The sequence below is a fragment of the Leptopilina boulardi genome, unplaced genomic scaffold (genome assembly GCF_019393585.1).
Source record: "Leptopilina boulardi isolate dan_hultmark-lab unplaced genomic scaffold, ZJU_Lbou_2.1 LbouV2_122, whole genome shotgun sequence".
NCBI lineage: Eukaryota > Metazoa > Arthropoda > Insecta > Hymenoptera > Figitidae > Leptopilina > Leptopilina boulardi.
The window spans coordinates 3,571,527-3,597,153 of record NW_026137666.1 but is presented as its reverse complement, the minus strand read 5'-3'; the positions used below and the strand labels follow the sequence as shown (position 1 = coordinate 3,597,153).

Genomic DNA, 25,627 nt, shown 5'->3' with positions numbered 1-25,627 from the left:
TATAATTGAAGTGAATAATTCTACTGTATTTCCAGTAAATTTTTTAAATCCTCGACATTTCCCAGTTATTATTATTATTATTATTAAACTTTTAATTTTAATGATTAATTAATTTAAGTTTATAATTAAAGTGAATAATTTCATGGTTTTACCAGTTAATTTACAAAATCCCAGTACTTTCTCATTTATTATTATTAAACTACTAATTGTAAGTTTAAATGTGAATTGATTTAAGTTTATGATTGAAGTGAATAATTCAACTGTATTTCCAGTAAATTTTTAAAATCCCAGTAATTTCCCAGTTATTCCTGATTTCTTGGTTAACTCGCCACCCTAATAACTTTTTATTTATTGTTGTGTGAATTAAGTATAGTAAAATGTAATGTAATAATTGTGTAAAAGTAATAAAGATACAAAATAAACACTTTTAAAAATTTAAATAATATTTTTTACTGAAAAATTGAATAACATTTATTTAAAATGTTATTATAACATTTTTTAATATAAAATTCCATAAAAGTACAGACGAAAAAATATTCTACATATAAATATATATCTAAAAAATACTTCGTTTTTAACATATTTATTGTAAAAAAATACGGTAATAATACTCTCTTCGCTTCTTTAACAACAATCACTTTATCTTGTTTCTGCTTTTTAATTGCTAAAAAATTTTCCGGTAAGATTGTATTAGATAATACTTTTATTCCGTTTTTTGTAACTTGTACATTTTTTGGTTGTTTTTGGTTTTTTATAAATTCCTCTTTCTCCAATGTTTTTAATGCTTTTTTTGTTCCTTTCAGTAATTACACTGAGTTTGCTTTTTGGTTTTTCGAAATTAACACTAATACTTGCTTCGGTTTCACAGCCGCTAATATTGCCTAACGTTTTTTAACGCAGTATTAAAACCATGAGTCAATTCACACTTCCTTTTTTGTCCATTTACAGTTTTGATAGTTCTTTTTTCATTAGTATAGCTTTTTACAGTTTCACTCCTTGAGCTACCTACTAATTTCGATAATTTCCGATATTTCTTTTCTTCTTTTTACGCATTATCATAAACAGCGTTATGCTTCTGGCATATTATTTGCGTTCGTGTGATACAGTAATAATTTATAACTATTTTAGTTAGGGCTTCTTTTTGTTCGTAACAACCCACAAAAGTTATAGGCTCAGCAAGTATATTGTATACAATATGTTGGAACGTATAAAAGTTAAGCTGCTCCTCTTCTACAGTTTGGAGGATAGCCCTTTCCAATGCGAATAAAAGATCGAACAATTCATTTGAAGGATAAATCAAATACCCTCTGCTCAAGCCACGGATCATTTCATCCCTAGGCAAGTTTCCACTTGGTTTAGTAGCAGACAAAAAGCATGGACTACAAGATGTCCATTTTTCAATTTTTCTTGCGACGAAACCAGTAAAGTATGCCAAAACGATGTCGTTTACACCGAAAACGTTGTAATCGTGAGCATGTTGCGCGCCATAATTTTTTTCGTTGTTTTCACCCCTTTCTATTATCTGGTCAAGGACTTGTTTCCATTCTTCTTTACTCTCATTTTTTGAATCCTTCGCAGATAGTAAAGTTTCAAAAATTTCCATACTATTAACATTTGATCCCTTTGGAGGCTTGACTAAGGAATAAAAACTTAACAGACTATAAATCTGAATAAAAAGAAGGGGATCTGGCTTGTCATGAGAACCGCAGCAACCTCTGATCAATCCAAACATCCCCTCTAAAGCATTCTGATTAAGTCGAGCGGTAATTAAAAAAGAAAATTTACATTTTCAATGAGAAATTTCATAACTTCTACAGTAGTTTTTAAGGTTACTTTAAACCCAACGTATGTGTTATTAGACATAAAAAGAGAATTGTTTGCTTCATAATTATTTTTTTTCCAAATCCTTAAATAGTTCACGAATTCTGTTATTGCCTGAAAAATAAATTTTATAATTGCATTGAATAATTTTTTTTACATTTTAACTAAAAAGTACAAAAATTTTAAAAAGATTTAAATTATTCCATTGAATATTTTCAAGTAAAAGAAATAAATGAATAAAAATTACCTCATATGAGTTACTTTCTGGTGTCAGTGCATTTATCGAACATCTGGAAGTCATTGCTTCGATAAGTTTGTTAACGCGAGTGATAATTTTTATAGTTGAACTTACTTCTTGTGCCTTATGCACATGCATTTTTTGAAAAAACTTAGGATCAATATGATCCTCTGTAATTTTGTGCGCAATTTTAAGACCTAAGTATTTTGCTCCACCGTTGCACTTTATAATACTTTTAAAGTTTTGTTTTTTGAACCATCCATCAGGAGTCTGTAAAAATTTTTTATAAAATGTTAACATATTTTAAAAAATCTTATTTTAATTCACCACAATTAATACCTACCAATATTTTGTCTTTAGCCGTCATAAAATTGCGAAAATTTTTCAAAAAATGTGAGAAATCTGAACAAATCTACAAACGACAATTGTCAACTTTGTCAATTTCGTCAACTGTGCAAACGTGTCTGCAACTGGCTTCAAGATCTTTTAAACCGAAATGTTTCCACATTCCACGGTTCCATTGAGCACCATCTGTTGTTACAACATCCACATAAAATCCGTGATTTTCCAATAGAATAATACACTCAGTAACAAGACGACTTAGGACTTGTCCATTTGCGGCACCTTTGCTAAGGAATGTTGCCACATTTTGTATCCATTTTCCTCTAAAAGGTTGGAACAAAAATACCAGAGAGTGATCAGCTTGTTCCTTTTTTTGATTTTCCGGTGTGTGTTCAATTAAATCAATGAAGCCTAGGACAGAGAGGTTCTCACTATCGAAGGACACTGACTTGCTAATCTGCATCTCATCAATAACTAATACTCCTAAATAATGAGAAAGATTGTATTGCATATATAATTAATAGTAATGCAAATTAATCTGGTTAATTATTAATATTACTTCTTTTTTCTTCTGCTTTCAGGGCATCACTCTTTTTCTTCAACATAGCAAATAATTGAGGATCAAACCTGTAGCGAGGTTTCATTAGAGAAGTTCAAAAAAAATTATACCCCCTTAATATCTTTTATACGGTAAAAAAAAATTTCCTAAATTTTCAGATTTTTTGAACAATTTCTAGAGGTCGCTATTGTCGCACAAAGTACGGAAATCCATTATTTTTAAAAGAATATATTGTAACGTTGCAGTCTTTAGACGGCATGTTTTGTTAACAGATTTTCTCTCTTTCGAAGAAACCTTTATAATTTTTGCAACGATCGACCAAGAACACCTAATTTAAAGATTAAGAATAAAATATAATTTCCGTTCTGAGGTATTTTATTTTAACTTTGTTATTCCATTAGTGGAGATACAGTCAAATCCTAAAGGGGCATAAATAATTTAAATAGTTGCATGGTTAAGTTATTTTTTTTATATCATTTTTCATGAAAATTGGTGATACGGGCCTGAGTAAGGCTGAGAGAGAGAGAAGTCAAAGGACAAAGAAAGGAACACTCCTGAGGGGTCAGGAGATCAAGCTACAAAGTTTCCTACGTGGGATGGCAGACGTGAGTGCGACAAAGGACCGTACATCGAGGGTGGGGTGCGGATGAGAATCCCGCACTCCGAGATACTCACGACTGCCGAAGAAGACGTCCATTTAAGCTCAGCATTCGTTCGGCCAATTAGAAGGCCGCTAACGTTTCCAAATAAGGGGGATATGTCACGAGGTCAGCGTAGTGAACTATTTTGTCGCCTTTGCGCCGATTTAAGGGGCAAGGTAATCGAATGGACATTGGAAACCCGTGAAGAATCGTTCTTCTTGGTCGTGACTTGCGAAAGTCTAGTTGTATTTTTGTAGAAATTTGGCAGTGGCCATTTTTCTTTATTAAAGATTCAATCTTTGGTTTTGTGTGCAAGAAGCACTAAATTTTGAAGTATTTTGCCTATATTTTGAAGCCTATATTTTGGCTAGATTGGATTTTCTGCCGGAGCAGAAAGATTGTAACTTATCAATTTTGGAAGCCATTGTGTCCGGTGCGGTCTGTAGTCGCCACGCTGACGCCTAGATTATCTTGATTTGATAAGAGGTCCAAAATTAAAGGTATCTTTGTCAAAATTGTAATAAATTCTTTTGTGCGGAATTACACGGCACAAAGTACAGATTTCTCAGTGTGCCGGTAATTTTCTTTGATTTAATTTACTCTTTTTTTATTATCATATCAACGTGAGGCGAAATTCATACGCCACCATGTTTGCCCTTCTGGCTTGACCGTCTCTCAACGATATAATTTCTTATTCGCTTATTTCAAATTTCCTAAACATATTAATTTAATTTTATTTATTTTTGTATTATGTCGAGTCAAGCTAGTCGAAGGCCTATATTTCCTGACAAAGTCAGGCATTGTAAATAGAAACACATTTTTGGTACATTAATAAATTTATGTTATTTGGTATTAAAAGAGAAAAATTGGTGTAATTGATTTCATTTGACATTTATGGACCTTTTCTCTCCCTGTCTCTCTCTCTCTCCCTCGTCATTCGCCTAAGTAAGGACTCACGTTTGGTTCCCAGCAACTCTCCAAAAATGGCTGAGCAGTTCGGCAGAATTTTAAGAAAACCGTAATGTTTCGAAAGTCCTGGGACGGTAAAAAATTAAATTGTCTAACGTAGCTTTTGAGTAAATTTGGTTTTTCACCTGGCGTCCTTAATACAAGTTCCGGGAGTTCAAATTATTATTTAAATACGTTTATTTCATTTAACAGTTTTAATTTTTGCTTTGTAAAATTATTATTCGTTATAAATGGCGCCCAACGTGGGGACCTCAAACGTGTGTTCTTGACTAATCAGTTGACTTATAATAGTGCCAAGAATGGCAGAAAGAGAGAAAAGGATTTTAATAAATTTTTTTTTATTTTTTTTTTGAAGAGAGAAAGGTGTCAAGGATTGTTAAAAAAAATTAAATTTTTCCTCTGCAAATTTTTGCCCGCTACTGACAGTCGAAAGATTGTAAAAAGTTATTTCCATGGTGCGATTTCCCGTTCTGTGGTGACAATAAGTCTACTTTACGGCTACAAGTGAATTTTTTTCCCTTGGAAATCGAACGATCCAATATGGCGACCAAAAATTTTGAAAATTGACCATATTCGCTTGAAACTCGTTACTCGGGGGTTTTTGGGGTCGCTGATTCCAAATTTGGTGTCAGATCGGAAAAATGACAAATGGCGTATCCAATATGGTGATCAAATATGTTGACAATTGACCAAATTTGTCTGAAACTTGTTAGTCACAATGTTTTGTCATTCATTTTGTTTATTCTTATTTATGTCATATTCGCTTAACGTGTTTGTCAATTGTTTTATTATCAGCACTTTTTAAGTGATGACTGTCGTTTTATTTCGTTTTCTTTTCCTTCAGAGACCATCAGTGCTCTGTTTTACGCGATTAGTTGGCAATTGTTTTTTCTCATCTCCATTCCGGCTTGCCCTGTTATTTGGGTCTTGCCTCCAAAGTACTGTCACTGTCATCTATGTTTAAAGCGATTGTCCATTGTTTTATTCTTTGCGCTGTTTAAGTGGTGACTCTGCCATTTATTTCGTTTCTTTTTCCTTCAGCTAATGCCATTTCTTTGTTTTACGCGATTAGTTGGCAATTGTTTTTTCCCATTTCCATTCCTGCTTGTCCTGTTATTTATATCTTACCTTCACAGTACTGTCATTGTAATATTCGATTAACAGGACTGTTAATTGCTTTGTATACAGCGATCTTTATATGGCGAATATAGTTAGTCTCGATAAAAGATTTTAAGTAATATTAATTAATTTCTAAATTTTTAGAAAATTGTCCGCCATATTGGCTCGGCCATTTTGAATTTTTGAAATCTAACTTTAGGTTCGTAATCAGCGACCCCAAAAACCCCCAAGTAACAATTTTTAAGTATTTTTAAATAATTTTTGCCATTTTTTGAAAAATCGTTTACATTGGCTCCGCCATTTTGAATTTCTAAAATCTGACTTTGGAATCGTAATCAGCGACCTTAAATACCATAGTATACACATTTGCACAAATTTTGGTCATTCAAAAATTTACTGACATTTTGGGCTCACTTATGAGATTTTGGTCTCGACTGCGAAGTGATTAAAGGCATTTCAGCATTGCGTAAAAGAATGTTTCAAGAATTGCTTTTTCAGATTCTGCAATAAAAATTGAAGTAGCGTTAAGGAAAAAAAAGATATTTCTTTAACTGCTTTTTGACAAAAAAATGATATTTTTTAAACATTGTCCGTCGTAAATGATTTTTTTATGGTTTTACACACGGAGAGAAATCTGGTGCGATTTACGCATGAGCATGTCCTTAGGAATATAGTAACAGACGCTTTCAAGCAAAAATCCTAAGTGAGCGAGGTATTATTGTATGAGTCTCACCTGATATTCAGATGGAATCTTATGGTTTTTGCTTGGAAGTGTCCATGCTATATTCCTATGGACTTGCTCATGCGCAAATCGCAGCAGATTTCTCTCCGTGCAGTATCAGGATATGTATAAACGCTTTCAGTATCACTACCGCAAGTGCTGAGCTACATAAAGTGTATTTACCGATTTCAAAATTTAACATGGTGGGCTTTAAAATGGCGATCAAGAGTCTAAAAATATTGTTTAATGTCGAATATTATGGAATTTAATACTACATTTTATCACATATTAATGAAAAGGCTTACTGTTACGGATTTGAGATCGTTTACTATAAACCTCACAACTTAGTAACCAAATTCAAAATGATGGATCTAACATGAGACACAATTGGAAATTTCTCACTAATTTCGTATGACAACTACTTACTCATTTAGTAAATTTATTGCGACATTCATAGCATAAAATTTATATCAATACTACTCTTGGACATACTAAAATAGTTTTAGTTGTTCCCGAGAGATAAAGTGTCATTTATTCTTCTATATTCGTATGAATGTCATTTGTATACAGTTATTCATTCTGCCATGCTAATTTCGTTCAAGGCACATACTAGTATAGCGTCAAACGTCGAGCGATTATTTGATAACTAATTAAAATAATCGCTCGACGTTGACGCTATATTGGTATGTGCCTTGAACGAATCTCGCACGGCAGAGAGGGGAACTATATTCACTCGTCATTCGTGCAATACAGCCATAAAGTTGCTACTAATAACGTTAATATTAGTGATCTTTTAACGCTTGGGATTTTTTGGAAATACTTTAGTATAACTTTAAGCGTTTTTGTTAAGAAAACGAACATACCAAAATCGCTATTATAGTAAGTGAGAAATTTCTCTCCGTGTAGGTATTTTTACGTACTTTTCTATACTTCTGGTTCGCCATGTTAGATCCGCCATTTTAAATTTGGTAACTAAGTTGTGAGGTTTACAGTAAACGATCTCAAATCCCTAACAGAGTAAGCCTTTTCATCAATATGTGATAAAATGTAGTATTAAATTCCATATTATTCGACATTAAACAACATTTTTAGACTCTTGATCGCCATTTTAAAGCCCGCCATGTTAAATTTTGAAATCGATTAATACAGTTTATGTAGCTCAGCACTTGCGGAAGTGATACTGAAAGCGTTTATACATATCCTGATACTGTAAAACCATAAAAAAATCATTTACGACGGACAATGTTTAAAAAATATCATTTTTTTTGTCAAAAAGTAGCTATATCTTTTTTCCTTAACGCTACTTCAATTTTTATTGCAGAATCTGAAACAGCAGTTATTGGAACATTCTTTTACGCAATGCTGAAATGCCTTTAACACCAAACATCGGATTAAATAAATGTTTTTTTGAAAATAATGGATTTCCATACTTTGTGCGACAATAGCGACCTCTAGAAATTGTTCAAAAAATCTGGAAAAATTAGGAAAATTTTTTTTTCCCATATAAAAGATATTAAGGGGGTAAGACTTGGGAAGATTCAAAGAAAATTTTTTTGAACCTCCCTAATATATATATGGGCAAATCCACGAATATGAATATGAAGATATGCCTTGCGACTTTTGATGCTTAAAAGAATACTTGAAAGAATAGTATCTCATTTCTTGCTTATCTTTTACTTTAGAAGAATTAAAAGTAGTTCTTAAAACTTCTCTTTGTTGTTTCGACAAATTTTTAATATTTTTATTTAAAGCATTTTCGTTTAATGCAGAACACTTCTCTATCAAATCATCAATATGCCCTTGCATGTTCTCGATCTGGAATAAAAAGCGATACAAAAAAAAATATTTTTTAATTAATAAACTACAGTTTAATAATATAATATGTTTACCTTCTTCATACTTCGAATTAATCTTTCTTTTACTTTTCGATAATTGTTTTTCGTTTTTTTACTATTAATGATTAAACGTTTGGTAATTCGCTGCTGTTTTAATTTTTCTCGTTTTGTGATGACTTGGCAATCCTTACATTTTTGGCTAGATGAAAAACTTTTTGGCAAGTAAAATCCATTTTTGCACAATCCTTTCCAAGATCTTGTACAGATATTTAAAGAAACAATTTTAATCATTGCAATTTGCAATTCTACAATTGAGGAAACTTTATCCAATACTCGATACTTTGCGGGATAATTATAAACCCCAAGCTAAAAAAATCAAAAAGAAATTTTTTAAAAATTGTTTTGCTTTCTCGTAGAAAGCTTTATTTTAAAATTAAGTTTTATTTTTAAACTTTTAAACTTTAAACTTAATAAAGCTTTACTTTTAGACATATATTAAGTTCATATTTTACCAAAATTTGAGAAAGAAACATAAGCAGATGAAAACTTACAAACCATAAATACTTACTTCGACAGTCATGTCCTCTTTTATGAGAATGGTACGTGTTACCATTATTTTCGAATCACCAACGTAGCTGAATAATACTCCTTTTCTAGTATTGTTAATTGACCAAAACCCTGGAAATTTTGAAACATCTCTTGAATCCCATTCAGTTATGAGAGTATTAATTGTGTATTCCATTTTTCGATTTTGAATTTGCACAAGTGTTTGCGGTAATATCAGCAAGAACTTTTATAGAATTCTGAGAGTCACCCTGAAAAAAAGACAAATGTAGTTTAATCAATAGTTGTTGATATAAATTCAACATAGAGAAATATATTAATATGCTCGTAAATGATTTTGAATCACATTTAAATAATGTAACATTCAATATATAATAATTATACAATATTTATTACGTAAATAATCCAACCTTGAAAATCGATGGAATACTGCCATCTTTTAGTGTAAAAAATAAAATTAATAAAAATAATAATAATAATAAAAATAAAAAAACGGAGAAAATCTGAAAGCACAGAGTATTTTTTCTCACAGCACTGGCTACTGTGTAAACCAAAAAATTAAATTCCAGAGTTCTGAAAGTTCTCCACACAGCACTGAATGCTCTGCAGAAAATAATAACTTTCTTTGACAGTAATCAGAGTTTTGTTTTATATTAGTTAACAACAGATTATTCAGAGCTACGAATGTAGCAATAAATTCTTTGCTCGAAGTCGTGACTGCTGTTCTCACAGCTCTGAGTACTGTGTAGAATTATTTCTTAGGATTAAAGAAATAAAATAACACTAAACCTTTAATAAAAAATAGACAACAATTTTAAACAAGCGTTCAAGACAATTTTAATCAATTTTAGAGGTTTTCTAATATTTTTATGAAAAACAGATTATATGACTAAGATTATTCATATTTTTTTTTTACTTCAAGTGATAAATATTTAAAATAATAATATTGAAACTTATTATTTTTTAATCATAATTATCCATAAATTTAGATTAGGTTGTAATTTGATATTAGCTAAGAAATCTTAAAATCTCAAAACTTGAGAAATACAAATAAATATTTAAAATTTACCTATAATAATTTATTTTAAAAATAATTATTTATTATTTCATTATAGTATAATAACTTTATTTGCTATATAACTAAAAAAATTTTTTAAAAATAATAGTTTTTAAAAAGACTTTTTAAAGTCTTCATTTCTGTTATTCATTAACTATTTATAAACATGCCAATTATAATCAATATTTAACAAGAAAAAATAATAATGGCTATCTTCTTTTTAATTGACGTTAAACGTTCCTTTGTTTTCTAAATTCTAAAAAATAATTCTACACAGTACTCAGAGCTGTGAGAACAGCAGTCACGACTTCAAGCAAAGAATTTATTGCTACATTCGTAGCTCTGAATAATCTGTTGTCAACTAATATAAAACAAAACTCTGATTAATGTCAAAAAAAAGTTGTGATTATTTTCTGCAGAGCATTCAGTGCTGTATGGAGAACTTTCAGAACTCTGGAATTTAATTTTTTGGTTTACACAGTAGCCAGTGCTGTGAGAAAAAATACTCAGTGCTTTCAGATTTTCTCCGTATAGGTCTTCCTTGTTTAAGATTCTCTTCAATACATTCAAGCCATATACATCTTGCTTCCCACAAATTAAAAAAAATAAATTCCTCAAAAAGTTGATAATAATTTACAACAATTACAAAAGAAATAATAATATTTATTCTTACAAAACATAAATAAATTATGAATTTTACAAACCTCATCGCTCGGAAATTAATAGAAATGTCTTCGATTTATATAGTTTATATAGTAAAATGCAATAATTTTCAATAATTTTTCTATTTACAAGGACATAAAAGTGATTTTCATAATATTGGCAGAAGAAAATGCAGGCAAAATGTCATAAGTGTAATGCGTCACCGGAGACATTTTCAATGTTCAAATGAATTAAAATGCGTTTTTAAAAAAATTAATTTTTTAATTATTTATTAACAATTGTATATTTTGTTACCTTTGCATTAAATTTGCAATTACTCTGTTGCTTGTTAATGAAATTTAATAAAATTTGGTGAGTATATAGAAAAATGATGTCTCTTTGAAATGCAATAGAAATTTCAATTAACCTTTATTGTTAATGAAAAAAAAATTGTTTATTTAATAAACAAATGAATATTTAAACTATTTCTCATATGTTTAGGAAAAATTTCAAAAACGACATAAATCTACACTTTCTAAACTTTAATTTAAAAAAAAAATCTTAGTACCTTTAAAAAATGAGTCGATGCCTATTCTGTGTTATCAAATGATACTCATTTATACTAATATAATTTATACTAATACTAATTTGGCTAAATAAAAATTTGGTTCAGCAAAAATTTAATTAAATCAGAATTTGGTTAAATAAAAATTAGACTTTAATAACAATTCTATTAAAAAAAATTCGGTTAAATAAAAATTCTGCTATTGAAAAATTTGGTTCTACGTTAAATTAATTTTCTAAAATTTAAACTTAATACACATTGAGCGCCCCAGTTAAAATCTTTTCGATGAAATAACAAATTCATAAAATTAAATTTGTTCTTATAAATATGAGAATAACAAATTCATAAAATTAAATTTGTTCTTATAAATATAAGAACAAATTTAATTTTATGAATTTGTTATTTCATCGAAAAGATTTTAACTGGGGCGCTCAATGTGTACTAAGTTTGAATTTTAGAAAATTAATTTAACGTAGAACCAAATTTTTCAATAGCAGAATTTTTATATTACTGAATTTTTTTAATAGAATTGTTATTGTTCTTTAACCAAATTCTTATTTAATTAAATTTTCGCTAAACCAAATTTTTATTTAGCCAAATTAGTATTAGTATAAATTAGTATCACTAGAGAAAATTTTACATTGGAATGTAAAATTTTCTCTAGTGATACTAATTCTGTTACTTGCAAAATAATTCAATGAATATTCGTTTTTTGAAAAAATTCTCGGAAACCAGTTGTAATGAAAAGTTATATGATTGTTAAATAATAAAATAAAGAAAAAATTTGATATTCAAGAATTCTAGTCAATAATTCGATAACAGAGAATAGGCATCGACGCGAGGTAACGCGCCGCACGCGGCAGTGGTGACTGTTTCAGCCCTTGCACGTCTCTCTTCAAATTCGCGTAATTCACTCATTTTTTAAAGGTACTAAGATTTTTTTTTTAAATTGAAGTTTAGAAAGTGTAGATTTATGTCGTTTTTGAAAGTTTTTCCTAAACATATGAGAAATGGTTTAAATATTCATTTGTTTATTAAATAAACAAATTTTTTTGCATTAACAGTAAAGGTTAATTGAAATTTCTATTGCATTTCAAAGAGACATCATTTTTCTATATACTCACCAAATTTTATTAAATTTCATTAACAAGCAACAGAGTAATTGCAAATTTAATGGAAAGGTAACAAAATATTCAATTGTTAATAAATAATTAAAAAATTAATTTTTTTAAAAACGCATTTCAGGAGTGGGATTACAAATAGCGACAGCGCTACGAAGATTTCGCTACGTAGCGATTCAAAGCTACATTCACTTTAAAAAATTTTCTTGCTATCGGGTGACTAAAAAAATGGTATCATTTTGATAGATTTAGGTTGGTACAATTGTTTTTCTGTGTATTTTTTTTCTCATATTTGCTTTATTTTGTATCAATTTCATAAGGATTCCCCACGATGTTGAAATGAAGCAATTAAAATAAATATCTAAAAGCAACGATAATTATTAATATTATTATATTAATAATTTTATTTCCAATTTCTATCCTTACAAAAAATCAAGAAACTAATTCAACTTTATCCAATAATAATAAACTATTTACTTTTCTTTTTTATATAAATAATTAAATATTTATTGCATTTATGTTTATTATCATTTTCATAGGATTAAAAATTTCTATTAGACATTGTCTAAAAGGGGGAAAATATATAATTTAAAAAATTTTGAAGATATAACCTCAGAAATAGAATTTTTGTTCTTACGCAAGGGTTCACTAAAAAAATGTATAGGGCATTTTTTCTGAGTTAAAGAGTTTTTCAAAAAATGAAAATTTAAATTAATTTAATTAAAAAATAATTAATTAATTTAATTTAAAAAATTTACCAATTTTTAAATTTAGGCTGGTAAAGAATATCCTAATTTTAAATCTCATGCAATTATTATTTTTAATTCTTGCAATAAGATTAATTTTCTTAATTTTTATTTATTAAATTAAATTAAAAAAATTTATTTCCTTTTATAAATTATTTTAACATTAAACTAGATAATTTATTTTTAATGTTGTTATTTATTAAATTAATAGGTTATTTGCAATATTAAAGTATAATTTATTTCGTCAGTAGTTAATTATTTTATTTGAAACTAACAGTTGGCAAACATGAAGTAGGAGAATTGATTCCACCTTCATGTTGTATTTGTTTGCTACGTAGATAAAATATTTTAGGAAATTGACATGAATTCTATGTCAATGTCCTTATTTAGAAGGGTTATGTTTATAGTTTATTCTAAATTACCATCTTGCAGTTTAAGCTTTGAAGAAACTGTCAACGGTATTTTATTTTGGCCATGATTTGGAACAAATTTCACTAAAAATATGTAAGTTTTTAATTCTAAATAACGAAAAGCGCTAAATAGCGACTAGCGCTATTAGTAATCCCACTGCAGGAATGTTTTTTTAACTTTATTTTTATTCTGTTTTTTTAAATAGATTTTTTTTTTTTATTTTTTTTTTTATTTTAAATTAAAAACTTGAATGAAATTTTTAATTTCTAAACCATAATTAATTGACCGCAATATATTTTATTCTGTTAAGAGTCAATAATATAATAATAAAAGTAAAATAAATCATTTATTCATTTCACAAGCGTTTCTCACAAGTTGTGAATTTTTCTGCCACTTCATATATAAGGACAGTTCAAATCATTCCGTTCAATGTAGCTGTAAGCGAAACTAGTATTGCGTTACATGTGTGTTAGGTTAGGTTATATGTAAGCGTATTATATGTATTGTGCGTATTATAAGGTGTGTGAGTGAAAAAGCGGTAATCTGTATGTACTACAGAAATTCGTGCTAAGTATGAAAATCAACCATCGACAATTAAAAATAATTGTTTTGACAGTTTTCATAGTGTAGATAATAAAGGAATCAATGCTAGAACCAACTGTCGATAAGTAAGAATGATTTTTTGCCCATATCCCCCCACCAATAATATTTTACCTGACTCATTAACTTTTAAAGTTCACGTTTTACCCAACTCTTGACTGAAATTTAAGCTTTAAAAGGTGAAACTTTGCAATGTGTTGAATACGTTCTCCCACATTTTTAGACTACATTGTATTCAAATGTGTTTTGATAAATCGTTGTACAATAAATTTTAAAAATAATATAAAATTAGTTGTAAATAGTTAAATAAAATTTGAGTACAATGAATTCTTCTCAAATACATTAAATTGTAAATTACTTGTAAACGTCGTTGTAGAACTCTAAATTTGAATTAGCTAAAATTTCACTGTTTGATTAAGCGAATAAAGTTTTCACTGCAAATCAGCAGATACAGCTAATAAAATAACGAAACACGAATCGAATACTGTATGAAGTTCATTAATATTTATTACAAAACATGAAAAAAGAAAAGTATAAAAACTTAATTTGAAAGTAATGTTATTTCCTTCTTATGAAAAGAGTAGATATGCAAATGAGATGAGAAAAGGAAAATCTTAGCTGTTTTTTTATAGAAAGAGAGAGAAGAAAAAGCGTTGTTGAAGCAAGAAGGATAAACTTATTTTAACAGTTTATAGATAGAGTGAAATAGAAAAGCGTAAACGATAGCTATAGTCAGGAAAAGGAAAATTTTACCTATTTGTATATAGAGAGAGCGAGAAAGAAAAGCTTTACCGAAGTGAAAAGGATAAACTTATTGAAAAAGTTTATAAATAGAGTAGAATAGAAGAGCGTAAACGGTAGCTATAGCTAGAAAAAGGAAAATCTTACCCGTTTGTCTTTAGAGAGAGCGAGAAGAAAAAGCGTTACCGAAGCAAAAAAAAGCGTAAACTTTCAATGTCTTTCCCTTTAGGTAGGTAAAGGAAATTCTTATGTAATTGTTTATAGATAGAGTGAAATGGAAAATCGTTGTTATTTCAGTAGAAAAGAGGAAATTGATTTGTTTCTCCTTCATCAGAGCGAGAAGAAAACTTTTTCTCAATATTTATTATTTAAAGAGTCAAATTTTCTCCAAAACAGACCCTTATTAATAGAGTCCCTATTGTTGTAAGGGTTTAATACGGCTGGTTTATTGCTTTACTATTCAAAGAAAATCAAATCACAAAAACAGGCCCTTATTAATATGGGTTTTATTGTTATGAATGATTTGATAAGGGTGGTTTATTGCTTGTTATTCAAAGAAAAGAACGTATTTTTGTGTCCTGATTACGAAAATGGTAGTGAAAATTGGCGCAAATCATGGTAAAAACCATAAAATTATGGTTTTTTGCGATTATCTTGTAAAAAACGCAAAATTTCGAAAAATGTTTCATATAAAAGTTGTAGGTATCAAAAAAACACACATTTTATGTTATATGCATTTTTTACCAAAAGTGCCAAACATACATAGAAATGACTATCGCTAATAAGATATATGTTATAATCACGGAGGAATAGTAAGGAGACAGATCTCTGCGTTTGAAAATGTCAGAAAAACATGCACGATAAGTGCCAGGTTCACTGCATTGTACTCAACTGGCCAAAGTAGTTGAGCATGCGCATCCCGGCTGAAAAAACTTGTACAAGAAAATGTACAAGTTCTTGTACATGTTCATTAATGAACTTGTACATTTTCTTGTACATGTTCGAGTAATGTTCTTGAACAAGTTCAGCGTCCGGAATTGAGACATGTTCTTGTACCAGAACTTGTACAAGAAGATATACTTGTACAAGAAAATGTACATATTCTTGTACATATTTTTTGTGCAGGTTTCATATACATTTTCTTGTACCAGATGTGGAACATGTTCTTGTACATGTTCACTTATGTCTTTTAAATTAAAAATTAAAAACTTTACAGGCTGCGCAGTAGTTTTTTTAAGCCTTTACAGCTGCGCAATAATTTTTAGCATGCATAAGTGAAGATTCTTAATAATTATAACTCATTAAAATTTCAAATTTTTTTCAAAAACATTTTTAAACAAATGTTCTTGTACAAGAACATAAACGTGTTCATGTAAAAGTACTTGTACATGAAACCTGCACAAAAAATATGTACAAGAACATGTACATTTTCTTGTAGAAGTATATTTTCTTATCCAAGATCTTGTACAAGTTCTGGTACAAGAACATGTCTCAATTCCGGATGTTGAACTTGTTTAAGAACATTACTTGAACATGTACAAGAAAATGTACAAGTTCATTAATGAACATGTACAAGAACTTATACATTTTCTTGTACAAGTTTTTTCAGCCGGGATTGGACCTCAATTTTGACAGATGAAAAGAGTGGTTATGCGATATACATATATATGTCACAAAAAAAATCTTAGTGCTCAGTGTTTATTTCAGAAATTTTATTTACCATTGCGATATTGTATCTCCAAAATCATGTGTAAGTATATAAAATAAACATGGAAGACTTGAGAAATATACGTCAGCCAGATCTCACTCGCACACTTTTTGCGAGAGAAAGAGACAGCACATGGCTAATGCGCATGCACAACTACTTTGGTGGTTGAGTAGAATGCAGTGAAACTGGCACTTATCGTGCATGCTTCTCGGACATTTTCAGAAGCGCTACTATAGCAAGATCGGTCTCCTTACTATTCCTCCGTGGTGGTAATACTAAAGGTGACCGTATATGTATATGTATATACATTAAGTGTACCATATACAAATAATGAATGTCAATGAAAGTAAATGTAAAAAAAGTCAAATGAGATCATAAGTAGCAGACCACGGAAAATGATGCACGCGGACTTCGGCCGCATAAAGTATTTTTCTTGCATATTTTAAAGACACCTTGGTGAGGTATATGGCCGAAAGTATTCTACGGACAAAGTCGGTGGGATCCACAATAGCAGTTTACGCAATTTGATGATTATTAGCGATAGTCATTTCTATATGTATATTTGGCACTTTTGGTAAAAAATGCATATAACATAAAATGTGTGTTTTTTTGATACCTACAACTTTTATATGAAACATTTTTCGAAATTTTGCGTTTTTTACGAGATAATCGCAAAAAAACATAATTTTATGGTGTTTTTATGGTTTTTACCATGATAATCACATTTGCGCCAATTTTCACTATCATTTTCGTAATCAGGGTACAAAAATACGTTAGTGTACCAAGTTTCAATAAGATCGGAGGTGAGACGCATTCGGAACTTTACCCAAAAATAATTTAGTTATGATGTTATTCACAGCCCATGTCATAACAAAGGCCTTGAAATAAGCGTTGCTTTGTGGCTGTTCAGCTAGCTGGCCACGACAATCTCGTTGCCAATCAGAGCACGCGTTGGCTCGAGCAGGCCACAAAAGTCGCTGTTCTCGGAAGAAAATTGGGACGAGAAGATTTAAAAATTTTATATTTTTGGTGAAAAACTCATTAATGAGTGAAACAACTTCTGACTGAGGGAAGATTATTTCAGACACCATTAATCACTTTTTTCGACAAAAAAATTAAATTTATTGTGTAAAAACTTTTATGGTTAAGAAACATAGTTCCGAATTTTTGAAAAAGTTACAACAAAAATTATGTGGATATTTTTAGAAATTCTTGTGTCTTATTTTAGATATTGATAACTCCACTAAGGTAATAAAAATTTCAAGACAATCTATTAAAGCGTGTTTGAGATCATTTGCACACAAAAATTTGTGACTTACACACACACATACCCACACAGCACCCAAAATTCCGTGAAACTTAACAGAACCTGACAATGCGAGGTTACCCTACTGAAAATCCCCACATAGGCTCCTATATAGGAAGCCATATGGTTTCCTATACAAAATCGTATACGTAATTGGAACAGGAATTTGAATAGGAAATTAAGTAGGAATTATCATATGAATGCACATTATATCTTAATATCATGCGCAGTAGTTTTCTTCAACTTTTTCGTCTGCGCAATAAATTTTTTTCATCTCTGTAGTCTATCAGGAACCTCTACTATTGAAAGATATATATATTAGAGTTGAAAAAAAATTCATATTATAGGAATTGAAATAGGAATATACATAGGAATGTACATTCCTGTGTGGATGTGGATTCATATGATAATTCCGACTTAATTTCCTATTCAAATTTCTGTTCCAATTACGTATACGATTTTGTATAGGAAACCATATGGCTTCCTATATATAGGGACCCATGTGGTTCAGTCAATGTTGTGTCAATATTGACATTACATTTTCGCCTAGTTATAAAAAATTCGTTTACTAGTATAGGTGAATATTGTCACAACATTGACTGAACATTGCACGTGAACATTTATAGTGTAATATTCCCTCAAAGTTTCGTGTAAATATTCTTTTCATGTGGACATTTAAACATCGACACAAACTTGTATGAACCTTGTCACTGAAGTTTCCTAAGTTCGCCGTGTGAAGTTCTCTCAAGTTTCACGGAATTGTGGGTTCTGTGTGGGTACATATATACACACGTCACAAATACTAAGCTTAAACTCGAGGTATTTGTAGTATTTAAAGATGTTAATCTTTAATAATAGTATACTGTTCTTGTTCTTCTTAATGTTCTATAAACAACAGAAATAAAAATTGACGTTACGGGGAGGGAAAGTTACATTCCCTCCCTGCTAGTGACGTCACAGGGAGGGAAAGTTACATTACCTCCTTGCTAGTGACGTCACAGGGAGGGAAAGTTACATTCCCTCCCTGCTAGTGATGTCACAGGGAGAGAAAGTATTTTTCCTCCCTGTCACTGACGTCAGCGGGAGGGAAAATAACTTTCTCTCCCGCTCGCCGGGAAAGACATACTTTTCTCTCCCTTTACAGATAAGAAATGGTGTACTTTCGGTGCGTGTGTTAGAAAAAAATATTTTTCATTGGGTCTAATATGTTCCGAGGGCGAGGGGGTGAAAGTTTTGGGGTTTTACGGTACTCCGCATCTTTTAATTGTTTATTTCTTAAATATCAAAATAAAAGAAATTTATCAATATCAGTTTCGAAAGATTTTTTGATTCTCTTTTTTTAAAAAAAATCGTAGCATTGGATTCGAATATGTTAAATTTACTTTTAAGTTTAAGTTTTTTGGTAAACAAATTTTTTTCAAAAATGCATACCTACTACCAATCGAAAGAGTATCAAAAAAGCCTTATGAATTTAATATTGATAAAAAAAAATTTATTTTGATATTTAAGAAAAAAACTATTAAAACATGCGGTGTACTATGAAACCACAAAACTTTTACCTCGCCCCCTCGAAAAATATTGTACTAAATGAAAAAATATTTTTACCAAAGATTAACATCTATGAGCACCACAAATGCCCGGAGTTTAAGCGTGATCAGAGAAAAAATTTTTTGAAGCTTGACCCGTCATATGGGATTCTCCATATATATGATTATATAGTTTAAATTTTTAATTTTTTCAGTAAAAATTAAAAATTAATGTCTATAAAACATTAGTAGACTCTTATTTACGCATCAAATTATGACGTAAAACATATGATCAATACATACATGGATCAATTATTGTACATCAAGATATTTTTAAAACATATATTCAATTTAAATTTATGAATAATAAGTCGATCTTTTTAAATTGATAGAAAACTTTCTCAGAAATATGAAATGCATAATATTATTAATTTAAATTTAATTTTTTAAATAATTTTTAATAATCAAAAAGAACATATGCTCAAAAATGTCACGTAATTTTTAAAGATAAAATGATTTCTATTCAATGTGCATTTTATGGGCTAATATTAACACATAAGTATTATAAATAATTCTCATCCAATGCAATTTGGTATAATCTGAAACCATTTTTAGAAAAAAATGTTTAAATATTTAATCCATTATAAAAACTTTTATATAATAAAAAATTTGGAAATTTTTTAATATCAATATTAATTTCAGACAAATGTCATATAATAATTATATTTTTGATAAAAATGTAATGTTTTCTTTAGTGTTGAAACTCAAATAACCGAACATGTTGCAACAATATTAAATTAATATTAAATGAGAATATTGCAAATATTGCACGGCAATATTACAGAATATTGATTATCTCCGCCCATCGGAAATATTGTATGATGTGTTATTTTGAAATGAATAGAAATTAAGATAATATAGAAAAAAATAAATATCATATGGCTTATTTCATTTTAATTGTCATATTCAGATTCCAGAAAAGTTGAGTTGGAAAATTTTGATTTTAAGGTTGGAACTAATTTTTTTATACAGTTTAACATGTTAAATTAACAAAATAAATAGTGGTCACAAAATTAAAGTCATATATTTCTTATGGCAGACGGTTTTTTTTGGCAGAAATCGTCATATCTTATAAAAAAAATTTTCTGTCAATTTTTGATAAAATAATAATACTAAATATAATTTGATTTGACTGGTGATAAGTATACTAAGGTTTTTGGGGTCGCTGAATCCGAATTTGAAATCAGATTTAAAATATTTAAACTGGCGGACCTAAAATGGCGACCATGAAAATTTAAAAGTTGATTCGATTCGCTTGAACCTCGTTACTTAGGAGTTTTTTGGGTCGCTAATTCCAAATATGACGTCAGATTTTCAAAATTTAAAATCGTGTATCCAATTTGGCAACCCAATATGGCAGATAATTTCAAGACTGATGGGATCTTAATACGATGAAATCAAATTCTTTTGGAAGCTCTGTTTAGAACCTTATTAGGCCTATAAGTGATTTTTAACTGGACTACGAAGGGGTTAAAAATTATATAGGCAACATGAAAAATTTACGTCCTTAAACATTATAAACATAAAACAAATAAACATCTATTTATTTCGCCGAAAAAATTTAAAAAATAAAATTTTTGTGGGGGCGGAAATATTTTATTGAAAAAAATTCGGGGGGAGGGTTGCGTGTAAGGGTCATGTAGTACACAATTTAAGCTTTAATTTAAGACTTTCTTAAAGTTTTTACCACGTCTGGTTAAAGAGAAAAATAATATTAAACACCCATAAAAACACGTTTTTTGGGGGTTTTAAGCCCCACTTTTTTCAAAATCCTGACATGCTAGGTAATTTTAAGACCCGGGTGTTTAGCGCTCAAAAATACATTAGAAACCATTCTGATATCAAGATAAAATAAAAAAGTTTTATTTTGTAGGCCTCTGTGATTTATTACGTTTACTGAAGCCATATATACAAATTTGCATTACACTTATGACCATTACACTGTTGACATTTTGCTCGTTTTTCGCTTATAAAATGAAAACGGTTATACTTATGTCGATAGGGTTGGTCTCATTCGAAAGAGAATCCAAAAATACATTAAATTCCATACCGATATAAAATTCAAAATATTTTCTAACCATTTTCAAGGCGTTACACTGTTGACAGAAATTCAATTACGAAAGTGTTTCGGCTTTTTCTGCCTCCATGACAAACGAGCAAATTTATACTTATATCGTTTTCGTTTTCTTCACACACTTCGTTGTTGTGTTTTGCTGCTTATGCGATGGTAAAGAAATTTTTTTGCTTATAAGGTAATTTAAATAGCAGGTGAAAGTAGGAAATTCTGCCGGCAAAACATAAAAATACACGTCATTTTCATTTTCTGGAAATTGTATAAAATAAAGTTTAATTACCAACACTTGATTTTCCTTAAATATAGAACTAATACTTCACAAAACATTTTTTTAATCTTGTTTAAACACTATATTTTCAACATATCATTTATTTAAACCTTGAAAATGTTTCCGGAGACGCGTTACACTTATGACATTTTGCCTGCTTTTTGTTCTGTCAATATTATGAAAATCACTTTTATGTCCTTGTAAGTAGAAAAATTATTGAAAATTATTGCATTCTACTATATAAACAAATTAATTTCAACTAAGATTATATCAAATAATTTTTCTTGGCAAGGGACACGAATATGACAATTTAAATAAAATGAGCCATATATTTAATTTTTATTTCCTAGATTTCTATTCATTACACTTCTTGAATGCATGGAATAAAATTAAGTGAGCATAGCGCGCCAATTGTATACTAGTAATTAATAAAAATAGTATTTATATTTCACCACTGTAAAAAATTTCTGAGGTTTTTTAACACAATTACTTAATGTGGTGCCGTAATTTTCCCCAAATCTCAAATGTCATAATATTCATTTGACATAAAACCAGTTGACATAACCAATATTTGTCATAATTTTACTTTAGCATAAATTTTAATTGACATACTAATTATTCAGCATAATTCGCATTTGACAGAATGTTTATTTAGTATAAGTTATATTTGGTATAACTTTCAATTGTCAAAATTTTTATTTGGCATAATATACATTTGTCATAATCTTTATTTGACATGATTTTCATTGATCATAATTTTAATTTGGCATAATTATCATTCATCATAAAATGTATTTGATATAATGTTCATTCGTCATAACTACTTTTTGACATAATATTTATTGGTAATAATTCTTAACTGGTATAACGCTAATTTAACATAATGACTATTGGACATAATGCTCATTTTTCATAATTCTTAATAATCATAACTGTCATTTGTAATAATCACTGTTTGATATAATGTTTATTATTAATAATCAGCAATTGACATAACGCTTATTTAGTATAATGTGTATTTGACATAATGTTCATTTGTCATAATTTGCATTTCACAAAATGCTCATTTGTCATAATTCTTATTAGTCATAACTTTCATTTGTCATAATTTTTATTTGGCATAATTATCATTTAGTATAAAATATATTTGATATAATGTTTATTCGTCACATCGATTGTTTAATATAATTTTCATTTATAATAATTCTTAATTGGCATAAATTCAATTTAACATAATTGTTATTTGATATAATGTTAATTTGTCATAATTTACAATTCTCATAATGCTCATTTGTCATAATTCTTATTAGTCATAACTGTTATTTGGCATAATTACTGATTGACATAATGTTAACTTTTTATAATAAGCACTTGACATAATGTTTATTTCGCATAATTTAAGTTTGACATAATGTTCATTAGACATAATTTTATTTTGACATAATGTTCATTGTTCATAATTTTTATTTGTCATAATTATCATGCAGTATAAAATGTACTTGATATAATGTTCATTTGTCATAACTATTTTATGACATAATGTTTATTTGTAATAATTTTTAATTGGTATAACACTAAATTAGTATAATGTGTATTTGACATACTGTTCATTTGTCATAATTTTCATTTGACATAATTCCCATTTGTCATAACTTTATGTGTCAACGATTTTTTGCTGTATCTTCCCATCCTTGGTTTTTTAATTAGTAGTTTGTATATGTTGGTAAAGTAGATTAGGTGGCGCTGTCTAATATTTCTGAAATTAATTCTATCTTGCTTTTAAATATGAAAAATTACTTTTTTTTCCAAGTTACAATTTTAATATTGTACAATTCAATTACATTTTTTTAAAAATAATATGACAATTCATATTAATAATGATGACATTAAAAAATTGTACAATATTAAAATTGTAATTTTCACATTTAAAAGCAAGATAGAATTAATTTCAGAAATATTAGACAGCGCCACCTAATCTACTTTACCAACATATACAAACTACTAATTAAAAAACCAAGGATGGGAAGATACAGCAAAAAATCGTTGACACATAAAGTTATGACAAATGGGAATTATGTCAAATGAAAATTATGACAAATGAACAGTATGTCAAATACACATTATACTAATTTAGTGTTATACCAATTAAAAATTATTACAAATAAACATTATGTCATAAAATAGTTATGACAAATGAACATTATATCAAGTACATTTTATACTGCATGATAATTATGACAAATAAAAATTATGAACAATGAACATTATGTCAAAATAAAATTATGTCTAATGAACATTATGTCAAACTTAAATTATGCGAAATAAACATTATGTCAAGTGCTTATTATAAAAAGTTAACATTATGTCAATCAGTAATTATGCCAAATAACAGTTATGACTAATAAGAATTATGACAAATGAGCATTATGAGAATTGTAAATTATGACAAATTAACATTATATCAAATAACAATTATGTTAAATTGAATTTATGCCAATTAAGAATTATTATAAATGAAAATTATATTAAACAATCGATGTGACGAATAAACATTATATCAAATATATTTTATACTAAATGATAATTATGCCAAATAAAAATTATGACAAATGAAAGTTATGACTAATAAGAATTATGACAAATGAGCATTTTGTGAAATGCAAATTATGACAAATGAACATTATGTCAAATACACATTATACTAAATAAGCGTTATGTCAATTGCTGATTATTAATAATAAACATTATATCAAACAGTGATTATTACAAATGACAGTTATGATTATTAAGAATTATGAAAAATGAGCATTATGTCCAATAGTCATTATGTTAAATTAGCGTTATACCAGTTAAGAATTATTACCAATAAATATTATGTCAAAAAGTAGTTATGACGAATGAACATTATATCAAATACATTTTATGATGAATGATAATTATGCCAAATTAAAATTATGATCAATGAAAATTATGTCAAATAAAGATTATGACAAATGTATATTATGCCAAATAAAAATTTTGACAATTGAAAGTTATACCAAATATAACTTATACTAAATAAACATTCTGTCAAATGCGAATTATGCTGAATAATTAGTATGTCAATTAAAATTTATGCTAAAGTAAAATTATGACCAAAAAAATTATGACAAATATTGGTTATGTCAACTGGTTTTATGTCAAATGAATATTATGACATTTGAGATTTGGGGAAAATTACGGCACCACGACGCTTCAATTTTTTATTTCTAACCTCCAAATCATTAACATTATACCGCACTTATTATAAGTAATATATAGTAAAATCACATAATTCTTTAATGAAATTTATTTACAAAATCATGTAATAAATTAATTTAACGAAATTAGTTCAATTAACAGTAGATCGTTTTATCTAACCAACCTAAAAACAATTTACTAACCTGCTTAGATGCAAAAAAAGCAGCAACACTGTGTTTACAGGTTTTACTTTTTCCTGCTTTACATGAACAAATTATATCCACAATTTTACCACTCTTTGACACTATTCCACTTATGAGAGGCTAATGCAAAGAAAGCTTATAGTGTATATTGGTACCCAGCTGGATAGTTGCCGGTTATCATTGTTGACCGGCCCGGTACCAAGCCGGTATCTAAATTTTCACTGACCCGGTACGCCGCCTGTGGTTTGCCGGAACTAAAACGGTATTAAAACACTAAAAACAAGAACCGGGCCGGTGGTTTACCAGCACCGGAACGGATAGTTCCCGGATTATCATTCTTGACCGGGTCGGTATTGGGACGCCGGAAATGCCGGTATAAAAACGGGATTGAATTTTGGATACCGAGATTACCACCTGGTCGGTGTCATACCGGTCGTATGTTTCGGCACAGCTCCGACCTTTCTGCCTGGGTAATTAAATATTTTTTTAACAAATTTCTTTTACAATAATAAAGTTTACAAATTTCTCTTTCAAAACTACTGATTGCAAAAGTAATTTGATTTAATTGAAT

General features: G+C 28.8%; 2 protein-coding genes across 4 annotated transcripts; both read right to left on the bottom strand.

Moving 5' to 3' along the window:
- Positions 1 to 258: 258 nt before the first annotated feature.
- Positions 259 to 6,207, bottom strand: LOC127287156 (uncharacterized). Of its 3 annotated transcripts, XR_007843848.1 has the most exons (5): positions 2,961 to 6,207; positions 2,403 to 2,884; positions 2,174 to 2,329; positions 2,069 to 2,111; positions 259 to 1,935 (listed from the first exon to the last, which is right to left on the bottom strand). XR_007843848.1 is itself a non-coding variant. In XM_051313954.1 (3 exons), the coding sequence occupies exons 1-2, from the start codon at positions 3,043 to 3,045 to the stop codon at positions 2,472 to 2,474; spliced, it is 498 nt and encodes a 165-aa protein (XP_051169911.1). In that variant the 5' UTR covers positions 3,046 to 6,205; the 3' UTR covers positions 2,064 to 2,329; positions 2,403 to 2,471. The 3 variants fall into 3 exon arrangements, 1 of the variants encoding a protein (XP_051169911.1); XR_007843847.1 differs by having other exon boundaries at positions 261 to 1,935; positions 2,069 to 2,329; positions 2,961 to 6,204; XM_051313954.1 differs by lacking the exon at positions 259 to 1,935 and having other exon boundaries at positions 2,064 to 2,329; positions 2,961 to 6,205.
- A 526-nt stretch (positions 6,208 to 6,733) lies between these two features.
- LOC127287110 (uncharacterized) lies at positions 6,734 to 8,959 on the bottom strand. Its single transcript, XM_051313875.1, has 3 exons — positions 8,814 to 8,959; positions 8,300 to 8,611; positions 6,734 to 8,225 (listed from the first exon to the last, which is right to left on the bottom strand). Exons 1-3 carry the CDS (start codon positions 8,856 to 8,858, stop codon positions 7,974 to 7,976), a joined length of 609 nt encoding a protein of 202 aa, XP_051169832.1. The 5' UTR covers positions 8,859 to 8,959; the 3' UTR covers positions 6,734 to 7,973.
- Between the last annotated feature and the right edge of the window lie 16,668 nt (positions 8,960 to 25,627).